General features: G+C 37.0%; 1 protein-coding gene across 2 annotated transcripts in view; it reads left to right on the top strand.

Annotated features, from left to right (window-relative positions):
• The window catches only part of SEL1L2 (SEL1L2 adaptor subunit of SYVN1 ubiquitin ligase), a gene marked incomplete at both ends in the record, with an annotated part of 138,672 nt that overhangs the window by 24,866 nt on the left and 99,493 nt on the right, over positions 1–14,313 (top strand). For both annotated transcript variants that reach the window (XM_080716068.1, XM_080716069.1), the window contains one exon: positions 3,883–3,938. In XM_080716068.1, coding sequence (XP_080572194.1) covers positions 3,883–3,938 — 56 coding nt within the window. The remainder of the gene's footprint in view (positions 1–3,882; positions 3,939–14,313) is intronic.

Genomic DNA, 14,313 nt, shown 5'->3' on the forward strand with positions numbered 1-14,313 from the left:
TGATCCCAATACTTGGGAGGCCCTATTTCAAAAAATAAAGTATAACAAAAGTGTTGGAGGTGTAGCTCAGAGGTAAAATGCCTCTGGGTTAATCCCCAGTACCACACACTAAGGATATGAGGCTGATTGAGAACCTGCAATCCTCTTGTCTCAACTTCCCAGATATTGGGATTACAAATGTGCGCCACCACACCCGGCTCTTATCCTACTTTTGATAATTGCTTTTAGCTGTGTAATTTTTATGTTACTTTTTTTTTTTTTTTGGTGGTGGTGCTGGGGTTCCTGGAAGCCCTTCTACCTCCGGGCTACACTCCCAGACCTATTTTATATTTTTGAAACAGGGTCTCTTACGCCAGCATGGCTGGCTTCGAACCTGCGCAATCTTCCTGTCTCCGCCTCCCAATAGCGGGGATTACAAGCGTGCGCCACCACGCCCGGCTTATGTTACTTTTTGACCAATGACAGTTTGATTTTCTGGTCCAGTGTATAGCATAATTTTATTCTCTTAGTTAAATACACATGACATTTTGTGCTTTTTATTCTATGTCTGTACATTCATTGGATACTAGCTCTAATTTTATTCTGTGTACTCTGGGAAAGATAATGGAAATCTACTGAACCATATTGGTTTTTCTCAGTTAAATTTTTTCTAGTTGCGATAATGGAGTTTAAAAATCACTAGACAGCCGGGCGTGGTGGCGCACGCTTGTAATCCCCACGCTTGGGAGGCTGAGACAGGAGGATCACACGAGTTCAAAGCCAGCCTCAGCTACTCAGTGAGGCTTCCAGCTAGTTAGTGAGACCCTGTTTCCAAATAAAATATAAAAAAGGTCTGGGAGTATAGCCCGGAGGTAGAAAGCCTCTGGGTTCCACCCCCAGTACCACTAAAATAAATAAATAAATAAATAAATAAATAAATAAATATAAAATAAATCACTAGACATTTACCATGACTATAATAACGGTCATCATGTATGATTTCTAAAACACAAATTTAATTAGGCTAAGTAATTTTCTTTGAATAAAAAGCTTTAATTGAGAGTGCATATTATATACAAAGCATAAATTCTAATAATATATGAAGTCTCTAATAATGCCTTATTTGCCATAGTCCTTTTAAACTATTAATTTATGTTATCTTGAAGGAATCTTAAATTTTTTAAATAAGTATTTTATTACTATGTAGCTAAGATGTATGAAGCACTGAATATGTATTAAGAACTGTGCTAAATATATCGGTAATCTCATTTGGTATCAAAGAAAATTAATGATACAGATACACATCAGGACTAGAATATGAGCCTCTTTGACTTAAAGCCTACACAGTGGACCATAATGCTATTTTGCCTCCAGTAATAAGTATTGATAGCCCCAAAATGATCACTTGAAAAACTTGGGATAGAGAAAGTTTTTTTTGTAATATCTTTATTCTAGTATATTTTATTTCATATCCTGAACCTAAGGCACAATCCTTATACACATAATTACATCAATGATGTGTATTCTTTAAAAGCATTTGACATGCTTTATTAATACATCGGTCACCATGCAGTTATTGAATTTTAATTTAGAATTTTCTAAATTTTTAATTTAGAATTTGTCTAAATTTACAGAGAACTAAATAGCAAATAACCTGGGACCAATTTCTATGAAGTCTCACTCCCAAAGTAAATAGCACATAGAACTGTTTTAAAGCTGCTACCAAGACCAAAACATAACATCTTACTTAACAGACACACACACACACACACACACACACACACACACACACACGCACATGCACACGTATATCGTGTCAATTACAAAATACAAGCTGGGCATGGTGGCTCACGCCTGTAATCCCAGCATTTAGGAGGCTGAGACCAGAGGATCGCGGTCTGCGGACAGCCTCAGCTATTTAGTGAGGCCTTCTGAAGCTCAGTGAGACCCTGTTTCAAAATAAAGAATAAAAAATTGGGCAGGGGGTGTAGCTCGGAGGTCAAATGCCTCTGGGTTCCATCCCCAGACACACACACACACACACACACACACACACACACACACACACACACACACACAAATACAATTTCCAATTTCAAGACATTTATTTTAATGGTTTAGACTAGGAAAAAATTTAAAAAATAAAGCTTATCAATGAGGAAAAGAATAAAACATACCAAATTAATAAATACAATCTTAGAGATAAGAGAAGATAATTTATGACCCAGTTGTTAAAGTAAAATCTCATGATATTTGAGAAATACAAAATTTTGAATACCCTGTATTTCCTGAGTCGACTTCTTTATTCTGAAAATGTGAATATATTACATCATGCATGTTTTGCTTTATAAAATATGTAGAATAATTTTTATAAAGCATCAAATTGTTTATAGTAATTGAAAAGTATTCATCTTTCTACCACAGCAAGGCTGACACACCATGTTGTATTACCTGGTCATGTCTAGTTTTCAAAGATTTATTTTTCTGAATACAAAAGCAAAGAAGTTTCAAGCACTATACAACAATGAAATATAGCAATATCTGTGTACTATTATATACATATATTCTTCATGAATATATTTATTAAAAATTCATTTATCAAAAATTCATTGAAGCCAAGTGTGATGGTACATGCCTGCAACCCCAGTACTTGCGAGGCTGAGACAGGAGGATTGAAGGTTTGAGGCCAGCCTGACCAAGTTAGTGAGGCCCTCCACAACTTAGTTAGAACCTGTTTCATAATAAAAAATAAAATAAAATAGGACCGGGATATGGCTCAGAGGTAGAATATTTTTGGGCTCAATCCCCAGTGCGTGCGTGCGCGCGCGCACACACACACACACACACACACACACACACACACACTTTGAAATTATTTTCTTAAATTTCAAAGACTAATGTAATTATACTAGTCTATATGTCTCAGATTACTTTGTCATTCGGTTTTATTTTAGTCTCCCTATGAATGAGTCTGTAAGAATATAAAAATTACATTTTATCTTGTATGTTTTAATGTTTCTGTTATTAGATGGCACATAGGTGCATTTTATTAAAATTCTAGCTCAGAAAGCTTTCCACTATTGTAATTAGCTCTATTATTTGTAGACTCCTTTCTATTATTTGAAGATTCCTTTCACTCAATTTCAGAATGCTTGATTAAAATATTCAGATTATCTCTGGTTACCAGTTTTATCTTTATAAACATGGACAGCCTCAGCTACTACTTAGTGAGGCCCTTTGCAACTCAGTGAGACCCTATTTCAAAAGAAAATAGGGCCGGGGGTGTAGCTGAGAGGGAAAATGCCCCTGGGTACCACCCCCAGTGTCGGGGCCTGCTTGGCTAAACCGGGATGGGGCGGTGGCTCAAGATGGCGCCTAGGCATGTTGCCAAGTCACGAGGCTCACGAGGCTAGCGGTGCCCTGAGCCTGCGCAGTGAGCCCTATCAGGCGCCCTACGGATGATCAGTGACGCAGCGCCTCGTGCTACCACCAGCCCGCCTATGAGAGGGTTAGAAATGCACATGCCCTAGCTGTGGGAAGCTTGGGGTTGGTGCAGTGATGAGGGAGGGGTTATGAGACTGATATATATTTGCCTGCTGTACGCATTAGGGGGGAGGAGGAATCATTAAAGAAGAAGCATCATCAGCAGACTCGGCGTTTATGTCTTCTTTCCTGGGGCTCTGCAGGTCGGAGCCTTAGGGACGTGACACCCCAGTACCACAAAAAGAAATAAATATCATTGAAGAAATTATTTTAACATATTATTAGCAACTCTGAATGGAAATTATTTTCAGCTATTACGAAGCGAGTTCTAAAAGTTTTCTAGTAAGTTTTAACAAGAAACCACTTAGTGAAATTTTTAAAAATGTCTTCAAACTTTATAAAATATTTTGTATATTATAGATACTGAAGCAGGAAAACATCATAAAAGACAAAAAGAAACAAATGTCACCACACAGGTAAATATTCTGTTAAATCATTATATTTTTTTCAATAGAAAATTTAGACCACAGGCAATGTTAGAATTTATTCAGCATGTTCAGGATTTCTTGAACAGAAATTATTATTAAAAAAGTAAAAAATTATAGCCGGGCGTGGTGGCGCACGCTTATAATCCCCACACTTGGGAGGCTGAGACAGGAGGATCGTGCAGGTTCGAAGCCAGCCTCAGCTGGCGTAAGAGACTCTGTTTCCAAATAAAATATAAAATAGGTCTGGGAATGTAGCCCAGAGGTAGAAGGCCCTGGGGTTCCATCCCCAGTACCACCAAAAAAAAGTAAAAAATAAAGAAAAAAGAAAATTATTATTATTATTATTATTATTATTATTATTATTACTGCTTCTGTCGTTATTATTTATTCACTAATTTATTCAATAAACATTTCTAAGTATTGTAAGAGGATAAGACTATTCTCAGGCCTGAGCCTTCTCTTAAGTCATGGTAATAGAGCTACAGATGCCTGTTAAACTTTATTAATTTCATGATGTCTTCTGATACGTTGGACGTTGGGAATTTCAGCCTATTCTCAACCCAGCTTTAATTTCATAAATATAACGGCTTATATTTATTACTAGTATAATTCCATAAATATAAGACATTTCAACTTACTGCTTTATTTGAAACCCTGTAGCAATTTCCAGTCTCACATACGGTAAAAATAAAGTCATTACAGTGTCTTATTGGTTGGTCTTTGTGGGTCTTTTTTTCGTTCTGATATCCTCTACTACTGTCTTCCCTACTGTATTCTAGACACAGTAGGCTCTGTGCTGGTGTTCGGATACCCTGGGGATGTGCACACTTTCTTTTCTCTGATTGCAACGCCACTGTATCCAGATATCCCGATGGCTCTCTCCTCATCCCCCATAGGTCTTTGTTTAAATGTCATCCTTTCAGAGTCCTTCCCTGGACACTTAATTCGCAATCACTCCATCTAAAGTTGCAAACCCTATCACAACATCTTCTACTTCCCTTCCCTGCTGTATTTTTCTCTTAGAATTATCGCATAATAAAACACAGTGTTTTATTATGTGTGTGGCCACTCTCCCCTACTATAATAAAAACTATGAGATCAGATATTTTTGTCTGGTTTTAGTACAGTTATACCCAGAAACCAGAACAATACCTGTACATGTATATACTGAATAAACTTTTATTCAGCTAACAAATAAATAATAACTACAAATGGAAGAAATAAAATGTGAAAAATATTTATATAAATTAAATGTGTCTCTTTGCTAACGCGTGCGTGCATGTGTGTGTGTGTGTGTGTGTGTGTGTGTGTGTGTGTGTTTTACTGGGGGTTGAACCCAGAGACATTCTATTTCTAAGCTATACCTCTACCCCCTTTTAACTTTTTATTTGTTCATTTATTTATTTATTTATTTATTTATTTATTTATTTATTTTGAAATAAGGTCTTGCCAGATTGCTGAGTCTTGCTATGTTGCTGAGGCTGTCCTTGAACCTGTATCTTCCTGTCTCAGTCTCCCAAGTACTGGTATTACAGATGTGTGCCACCATGCCCCCTTCAAACTTAGCTCTTCTCCTGTCAATATAAGTACCACATGCCATAATTAAGCAGGGGAATTACTACCATCAGAAGTAAAAATGAGCTTTGCCTAAACTTGAGTTTGTCTTTGAACAGGTGGATATGGGAAGGACAGCAGTTTCATTATGGCCATCTTGATTTCTCTTATGGGCTCTTGTTATCTTGTGATATACAGGGTCTGCCCAATAACACTTGAAGTCTCCCTCGGGGATCCCATTACCTGTTGAGACCAAGACTGGTGCTGCTCAGACCCATAATGTCTTCTTAATGTCCAGCATTCATAGATGTGCCTAGTAGACTAAATATGGGGAAGGCACTCACTATCCCCATGTAGAGCCTTGGTAGGCACACACACACACACACACACACACACACACACACACAAATGTAAGAGATCTCAGAATATTGGAAGTGAGCAAAGTACTACTTTTGTGTCAAACATAAGGGAGAAATGTGTCAAGATAGCCTATTTGTAGACTTTATATTTTCAACCAATTCTTTGGAATATCTTTTTTTTGCGGGTCTGGGGGTGGAACCCAGGGGCATTTGACCTCCGAGCTACACCCCCTACCCTATTTTTTATTCTTTATTTTGAAACCGGGTCTCACTGAGTCGCAGAGGGCCTCACTAAGTAGCTGAGGCTGTCCGCGAATCGCAATCCTCAGGTCTCAGCCTCCTGAATGCTGGGATTACAAGTGTGAGCCACCATGCCTGGCTGGAGTATCTTTTTTTTTTTTTTTTTTTTTTTGTGGTGCTATGGATGGAACCCAGAGGCTTTTTACCTTTGGGCTACATTCCCAAACCTATTTTCCATTTTATTTGGAAACAGGGTCTCACTAAGTTGCTGAAAGCCTCACTAAGTAGCTGAGGCTGGCTTCGAACCTGTGCGATCCTCCTGTCTCAGCCTCCCAAGCGCTGGGATTACAAGCGTGTGCCACCACTCCTGGCACTGGAGTATCTTTTTTAAAAAAACTTCTTAGGCACCAAACTCCTAGAGCACAGAGTGCCCAAGTGAAAGGACCGATGACCCTAATGCAAAATGCCTTTATATATGAGCTCTACCACAGCCAGAAGAAAGAAACCCGAAAAGGGTACTGTCTGGTTGAAAATATTCTTTCCCTTTCTCTACTACCATTGTAGATATAAACAGTCCTGGTTATCTTTCATAATAATTACCATTCACATTATAATTTAAATGAAAAGATTTTAATGTCATCTACTTCACCATCCCTTAGTGTGTGAATGTGTGCATGCGTGTGTGTGTGCATGTGTGTGTATGTGTGTTACTGAGTACTGAATTTAGGGGAATTCTATCTCTTTGCTACACTCCCAGCCCTTTTTATCTTTTTATTTTTATTTAACAATGTCTTGCTAAGTTACTGTGTGCTGGCCTCAAACCTGTGATCCTCTTGTCTCAGCCTCCCAAGTGCTGAAATTACAGGAGTGTACTACCATACACTTTTTAAAATGTACACACACACACACACACACACACACACACACACACACACACACGCACGCACACACACACACACACACACGCCAGAATATGGTGGCACATGCTTTTAATCCCAGTACTTGGGAGGCTGAGACAGGAGGATTGCAGGTTCGAGGACAGTCTCAGCATGTAGTGACAGTCTCATAAACCTAATGATGAGACCCTGTTTAAAAATAAAAATAAAATAGGGCTGGAGGTATATAAATAAAAATAAAATGGAGGTAGGATGCTCCTGGATTCAATACCCAGTACCACAAAAATAAATAAATAACACAAAATATGATAACAGTATTTTTGTTCTTTAAGGAGCTAATATCTTCACTAGTTCTGTACATTATTTCCCTCAGTATTAAAGGATTATCATGATAACAGAGATAATAACCCTCTGGTAGTTAATGTGTACTGTAAGGGAATAACCGAGGCTCTCTAAGGAAGCCATTCAAGTGCATGACCTCGGGCCACTGAGACACCACGAAGAGCAGCAATGAAAGCTCTGAAAGCAAGGAAGAAGTAGCCTTCCTTTTGGCACTGAACGGTTTCGTTGAGAGTTGCTCAATTACTTCTTGGTGGCACTCAAGTAGACATAGTCTTTGTATTTTAGGATTAACATCTTGGTCTATTAATTACACTTTTTTCAAAAGCAAATTCTGGTACCATAATTTATGTCAATATATTCAGAATCATGTCCTTATAGTTATGCAACATTTTAAACTTCATAAAACCCCTTCGTATATACTATTCATTTCTCTCAACATCTTTGTGAAGGATAATTAGTGGTTAGTTATGATCCACATTTTGCAAATTAGAATAGTCAAGCCCATTAAAATTTAACAGATTTTTAGTATTACGAATTTTCAGTATATTCACTTACACAACACAATGCCTATTATATACCACTGCAGTGAAGAAAATTTAGAATTTTCAAAGGTTCTAAGTGTTGTTTTAAGCTTTATGGAACCTTTGTTTGATACTGCTTAAACTTGATCGTGAGCTTCTGATGTAAAAGTGTCTTTATCTTTTATAGTGTAATGTAGTACTTGCATGTGGTAGATACAATAGTAACAGATTTAATTCAAAATACCACCATCTATCAAAGACCAGGTTATAAAGTGTGTGGATTCTCATCCCCTGTGATACTTATTTTCTTTCTCATCACCTACTGTGGGGGTCCTACTTCTCCAAATGTTACTTTTACTTTCATTTTAACAGAACCCTCGCTGTTTCCGGAGGACTTCCCCTGCAGCCCTCTCAAGGGCTTTCATTGGCCCAGGATGGGTGTGTGTGTATATCAAGGGCTTTCATTGGCCCAGGATGGGTGTGTGTGTATATCAAGGGCTCTCATTGGCCCAGGATGGGTGTGTGTGTGTGTGTGTGTGTGTGTGTGTGTGTGTGTGTATCAAGGGCTTTCATTGGCCCAGGATGGGTGTGTGTGTATATCAAGGGCTTTCATTGGCCCAGGATGGGTGTGTGTGTATCTTTCTCCCTCCTTAGAGGCCTTCTCATTGGAAGTAATATGACAGGAAATAAGAAAGGAAGCGTCCGGTCTTTCCTTTCCTGCTCCTTTGTGCTTGGAGATTTCAATATTCATAAACCTTAGCCTCTCACTTTCATTACTTAATACGTCTTGCCTCCAATAAGCACATCCTTCTCTCCTTTATGATTGCAATGCACTGTGGTTTTTTGTGTCAAATTAAAATGTCAAGTATTCAAGTTTCTGATGACCACGGGTATCTTTCACATTGCTCCACGAATCTTTCACTTTCACCAGAGATATAACTATCTCTCGATTAATCGCTAAAATTTAATCTGCCTGATAAATATTGCCGAATGAAATAATTGGTATCAATAATTCCTATTAATATTTATACACTATTTAGCATTACTTGTATCTGGGAATGAATAAAAACTGCCAGTAGCTCTAGTAAATGTTAAAAGGGAGGTACTACCAGAGGATCGCGGTTCACGGACAGCCTCAGCAACTTAGTGAGACCCTCTGCAACTCAGTGAGACCCAGTTTCAAAATAAAGAATAAAATATAGGGCAGGGGGTGTAGCTTGGAGATCGAATGCCTCTGTTGCATCCCCAGACCCGCAAAATAAAAAAAAAGAGAGGTACTGCAATTAATTTAAAATTATGTTTCTGGGGTTTTGATAATCCATTTATTCACTATACAGTGAATATGTAATATGGTTGTATATTTAACTGTAATTTTATATTTCTTAAATGTAAATGCAAAGTATAAATGCAGACTTCATTACGTGTCAGTTCTTTATAGCCTATGAATTTATAGAAAGCTACCATTATAACATGATGCATTCATTAGGGGTTTACATTGGCACTGTGTTATTAGTATCACACATCGTTTTCTCTTTTTTCTTGCTTCTTCATTATTTCTTACATTTCACAGTTATCCTTGGATACCTGTCTACCACTGCTATTTGGAGATATTAGAAGGTAGATGTGTAAATAGACAATAAAGTAATTATCAATTACTTCAGTTATTTATTCTCTATAAAGGATAACTGTTCCTTTAATTAAGAAATATTTATTGCATCTACTATGTTTGTTTTTTAACTCTTATACATATTAGCACAATGTCGCCTAAGATTGTTTTCTATTCTTAATTGAAAATAATCTAGAAAAATGAAAATCACTAAAACCATTACCAAAAGCATTTGCTTACTTTTTTTTTTTTTTTTTTCTGTACTGGGAGTGGACCCCAGGGGCATTCTACCTCAGAGCTACATTTCCAGGCCTTTTTTTTTTTTTTTTTAATCCCTTATTTTGAAACAGGATCTTACTGAGTTGCAAAGGGCCTCACTAAGTAGCTGAGGCTGACTGCAAGCCCGGATTCTCCTGTCTCAACCTTCCAAATGCAAGGATTACAAGTGTAAGCCACCATGCCTGGCTCATCTTTGCTTAAACTTAAGCATATCATAGATAAATTTTATTTTATTTATTTTTTTTTTTGGTGGTACTGGGGTTCCTGGAAACTCTTCTACCTCCGGGCTACACTTCCAGACCTATTTCCTTTATATTTTATTTGGAAACAGGGTCTCTTAAACCAGCAAGGCTGGCTTCGAATCTGCGCGATCCTCCTATCTCCGCCTCCCAAGTGCGGGGATTACAAGCGTGCGCCACCACGCCCGGCCAATAAAATATTATTTAAAGAAAAAAGAAACTACTAAAGCAGAGAGATTTTAAATTTCAAAATTGACAGTACCTCTCCCCCGCCTCAAAACATACGGTAGGCATTTATTTTCGGTCTACAGATCTAGTCATCTGACATACTTTAAATTCCTAAGTGAAAACCTACTTCAAAAAGCACTGGCTTTGTTGTATGTACAAATATCTTCATTGTGCAATGAGTGATACAAACTTTTCATATTATTTATTTGCTAACTACCTTCCTCCATTTTTACCTTGGGCAGGGAATCTTAAACTTCAGCATCCATCAGACTTACCTGGAAGACTTGCTCAAACACAATTTCTGGGCTTCAACCCCAGAGTTTCTGATTCGTTAGAACTGAGGTGGAGCCAAGAATTTGTATTTCTTACAGACTTCTGTGTGCTTCTGGTGTTGTTCCAGGGACCATATTTTGAAAATCAATGACCTAGGGAAACCCACTTGTCTTATAGAAAATGTCATTTTACCTTCCTTCCTGTTTTTCTTTCTCTCTTTTCTCTTCCTCCCCCTCTCTCCCTCTTCATTCTCCTTCTCCTCCCTCTTCTTCTCTCTCTCTGTCTCTCTCTATCTCTCTCCCTTTCTCTCTCTCCCCCCTTTCCCTTTCTTTCTTTTTTTCTTCCTCTGGCTTTCACAATAAATGGCTTTTCTCTAATGATGCCCGGGGCACTAGTGTTCATACTCTTTGGAAATACAGTGGCTTAAATATAATATATAAAGTCTAAACCTGCACGGAGTAGGAAAACAGCCTGTGTTCTCTGTCACATCACTGTCTTTATTTTTAATTTATTTATTTTTATTGGTGCATTATATTCATACATCATATTATTTATTTTTATTGGTGCATTATATTCATACATCATATTGGGGTAAAAGAAAACTTGTGTGGATGTACATGTATACAACACCCATTTAGCCCCTACCCAATTCACACCCCATTCCCTCCACATCCCTCCTTCCTTTGCTTGGCTTAGTGGTTTACCTCGATATGTTTAAGTACATTTTGTGTTCTAGAAAATTTCCTTCTTCTCCCCTCCCATCCTATCATTTAGGTTGTCTTGTTTATTCCTCTATAGGATTTCTTTTTTCATCTAGAGTTCCTCCTATGACCCATTTCTCCTTAGCTTTCACATAGAGAAAGCATCCAATTTCTTATTTTTTTTGTGACTGACTAATCTCACTTAGCATGATGTCCTCCAGTTCCATCCATTTCCCTGAAAATGATATAATTTTTTTTAGTGGCTGAGCAAAATTTCATTGTGTACATATCCCACAGTTTTATAATCCATTCATCTGTTGATGGACATCTTAGCTGGTTCCATAGTTTGGCAATGGTGAATTGTGCAGCTATGAACATAGATACACATGCATTAGTTTGGTAGTTTGGTTTCCTATCTTTTGGGTAGATACCCAGAAGTGGTATTGCTCGATCAAGTGGTAGATTTATTACCATTCTTCTGAGGATTCTCCATACTGTTTTCCAAAGTGGTTGCACTAATTTGCAATCCCACCAACAATGTATTAGAGTTTCCACTTCTCCACATCCTCGCCAGCATCTGTTGTTGTTTGTGTTTTGAATGATGGCCTTTCTAATTAGAGTTAGGTGAAATCTCAGGGTAGTTTTGATTTGCATCTCTCTGATTGCCAATGATGTTGAGCATTTCTTCATGCATTTATTGGCCATTTGAATTTCTTCTTTTATGAAATATCTATTTAGTTCACTTGCCCATTTTTATCGGATTATTTGTTTTTTAGTGTTGAGTTTCTTGAGTTCTATGTATGTTCTAGATATTAGTCCTCTATTGGAGGTGTAGATGGCAAAAATCTTCTCCCATTCTGTTGACTTTCAGTTAAAGTTCTTGACAGTTTTCTTTGCTAAACAGAAGCTCTTCAGTTTCATGCAATCCCATGTATTAATTCACCTTTTAATTTGTTGTGCCTTGGGGTCTTGTTGAGAAAGTGTTTATCTGTGCCTGTGTGTTGCAGTGTTGGACCTATGCCCTCTTCAAGGAGCTTCAAGGTCTCTGGTTTGATTTCCAAGTCTTTGATCCATCTTGAATTGACTCTTGTGCAGGGTCAAAGAAAGTGGGATTAATTTCCAGTTTTCTGCATATGGTTAATCAGTTTTGCCAATACCATTTGATGAACAGGCTATCTTTCTTCCAGTGTATGTTTTTGGCCCCTTTGTAAAAAAAATCAATTGGCTGAAAGTGTGTGGACTTGTTTCTGGGTCTTCTATTTGTTCAATTATCTATGTGTCTGGTGTTTTTTTTTTTTTTTTTTTTTTTTTTTTTTTGCCAGTGACATGTTGTTTTTATTACAATGGCTTTGTAGTATAGTTTAAAGTCAGGCATTGTGTTCCTCCTCCATGTTTTTTGTTGCTGAGAACTACTTTGGCTATTCTGGGCTTTTTGTTATTCCAAATAAATTTAAGGACAGATTTTTCTATGTCTGTGAGGAATGATCTTGGTAGTGTAATGGGCATTGTGTTGAATCCGTAGATCACTTTTGGAAGGATGGCCATTTTAATGATATTTATTCTGCCTATCCATGAACATGGAAGATTTTTCCATATTCTAAGATCCTCGTTGATTTCTTTTTTCAATGTTTTATAATTTTCTTTGTAGAATCTTTTACATCCTTGGTTAAGTTTATTCCTAAGTATTTTATTTTTTTGTGGGCGATCCTGAGTCGAGGTGTTTTCTGAATTTCTTTTTCAATAGATTTATGGTTGGTATACAGAAAAGCTTCTGATTTTTTAAGATTGATTTTGTATCCAGACACTGAATTTGTTGATCAATTCTATAAGCATATTGGTTGAGGTTGTTGGGTTTTTTAAATATAGTATCATGTCATCTGCAAATAGTGAAAGTTTGAGTTCTTCTTTTCCTATTTGTACTCCTTTGATTTTCTTTTCTTGCCTTATTGCTCTGGCTAGAGTCTCTAGTACTGTATCGGAGAGAAGAGATGATAATGGAAATCCTTGTCTTGTTCCTGTTTTTAGGGGGAATTCTTGAAGTTTTTCTCCATTTAATATGATGTTGGCGGTGAGTTTATTATAGATTGCCTTTATGATGTTGAGATATGTTCCTTCTATTCCAGTTCTGTGCAGTGTTTTTATCATAAATGGATGTTGGATTTTATCAAATGCTTTTTCAGCATCTATTGAAATGATCATGTGATTTTTGTCTCTGATTCTGTTTATATGATGAATTACATGGATTTACTTTAGTATGTTGAACCAGCCTTGTATCCCTGGCATGAACCCTATCGGGTCATGATGTATGATTTTTTTAATGTGGTTTTGAATGCATGTTGCTAGTATTTTGTTTAGTATTTTTGCATACAAGTTCATCAAAGATATAGGTCTGTAGTTTTCCTTCCTTGAACAGTCTTTATTTGGTTTTGGCATTAGTGTGATGTTGGCATCATAGAATGTATTTGGGAGAGTCCCGTTTTTTTCTATTTCATGAAATAGTTTGAGGAGTATTATGGTTAACTCTTCTATAAAGGTTTTATAGAATTCACTTGGAAAACCATCTGGTCCTGAGCTTTTCTTTGATGGTAAGCTTTTTATTGCTGCTTCAATCTCTTTGATTGCTATTGGTTGGTTTAAATTTTCTATATCTTCTTGACTCAGTTTAGGAAGGTTGTAGTTATCTAGAAAGTTGTCAGTTTCCTCCAGATTTCCATTTTGTTGAAGTATAGTTTTTCAAAGTGGTTTCTGATAATCCTCTGGATTTCTACACTGTCAGTAGTAATGACTCCTTTTTCATCTCTTATCTTCACAATTTGGGTTGATTCTCTCTCTTTTTTTTTTAGTTAGGTTGGCTAGTGGTTTATGTATCTTGTTAATTTTTTTGAGAAACCAGCTTTTGGTTTTGTTGTTTTTCTGTATTGGTCTTTTTATTCTTTACTCCATTCATTTCTGCTCTAATTTTAATAATTTCCTGTCTTCTAATGGATTTGGGGTTAGATTGTTCCTGTTTTTCAAGGGATGTGTGTCATTAGGTTATTTGAATATTTTCTGTTTTTCTTATGTGAGCACTCAGTGCTATAAATTTTCATCTTAATACTACCTTCAAAATGTCTCAGAGGTTTTGA

This window comes from Muscardinus avellanarius (assembly GCF_963383645.1).
Source record: "Muscardinus avellanarius genome assembly, chromosome: 19".
In the NCBI taxonomy this organism is placed as follows: Eukaryota; Metazoa; Chordata; class Mammalia; order Rodentia; family Gliridae; genus Muscardinus; species Muscardinus avellanarius.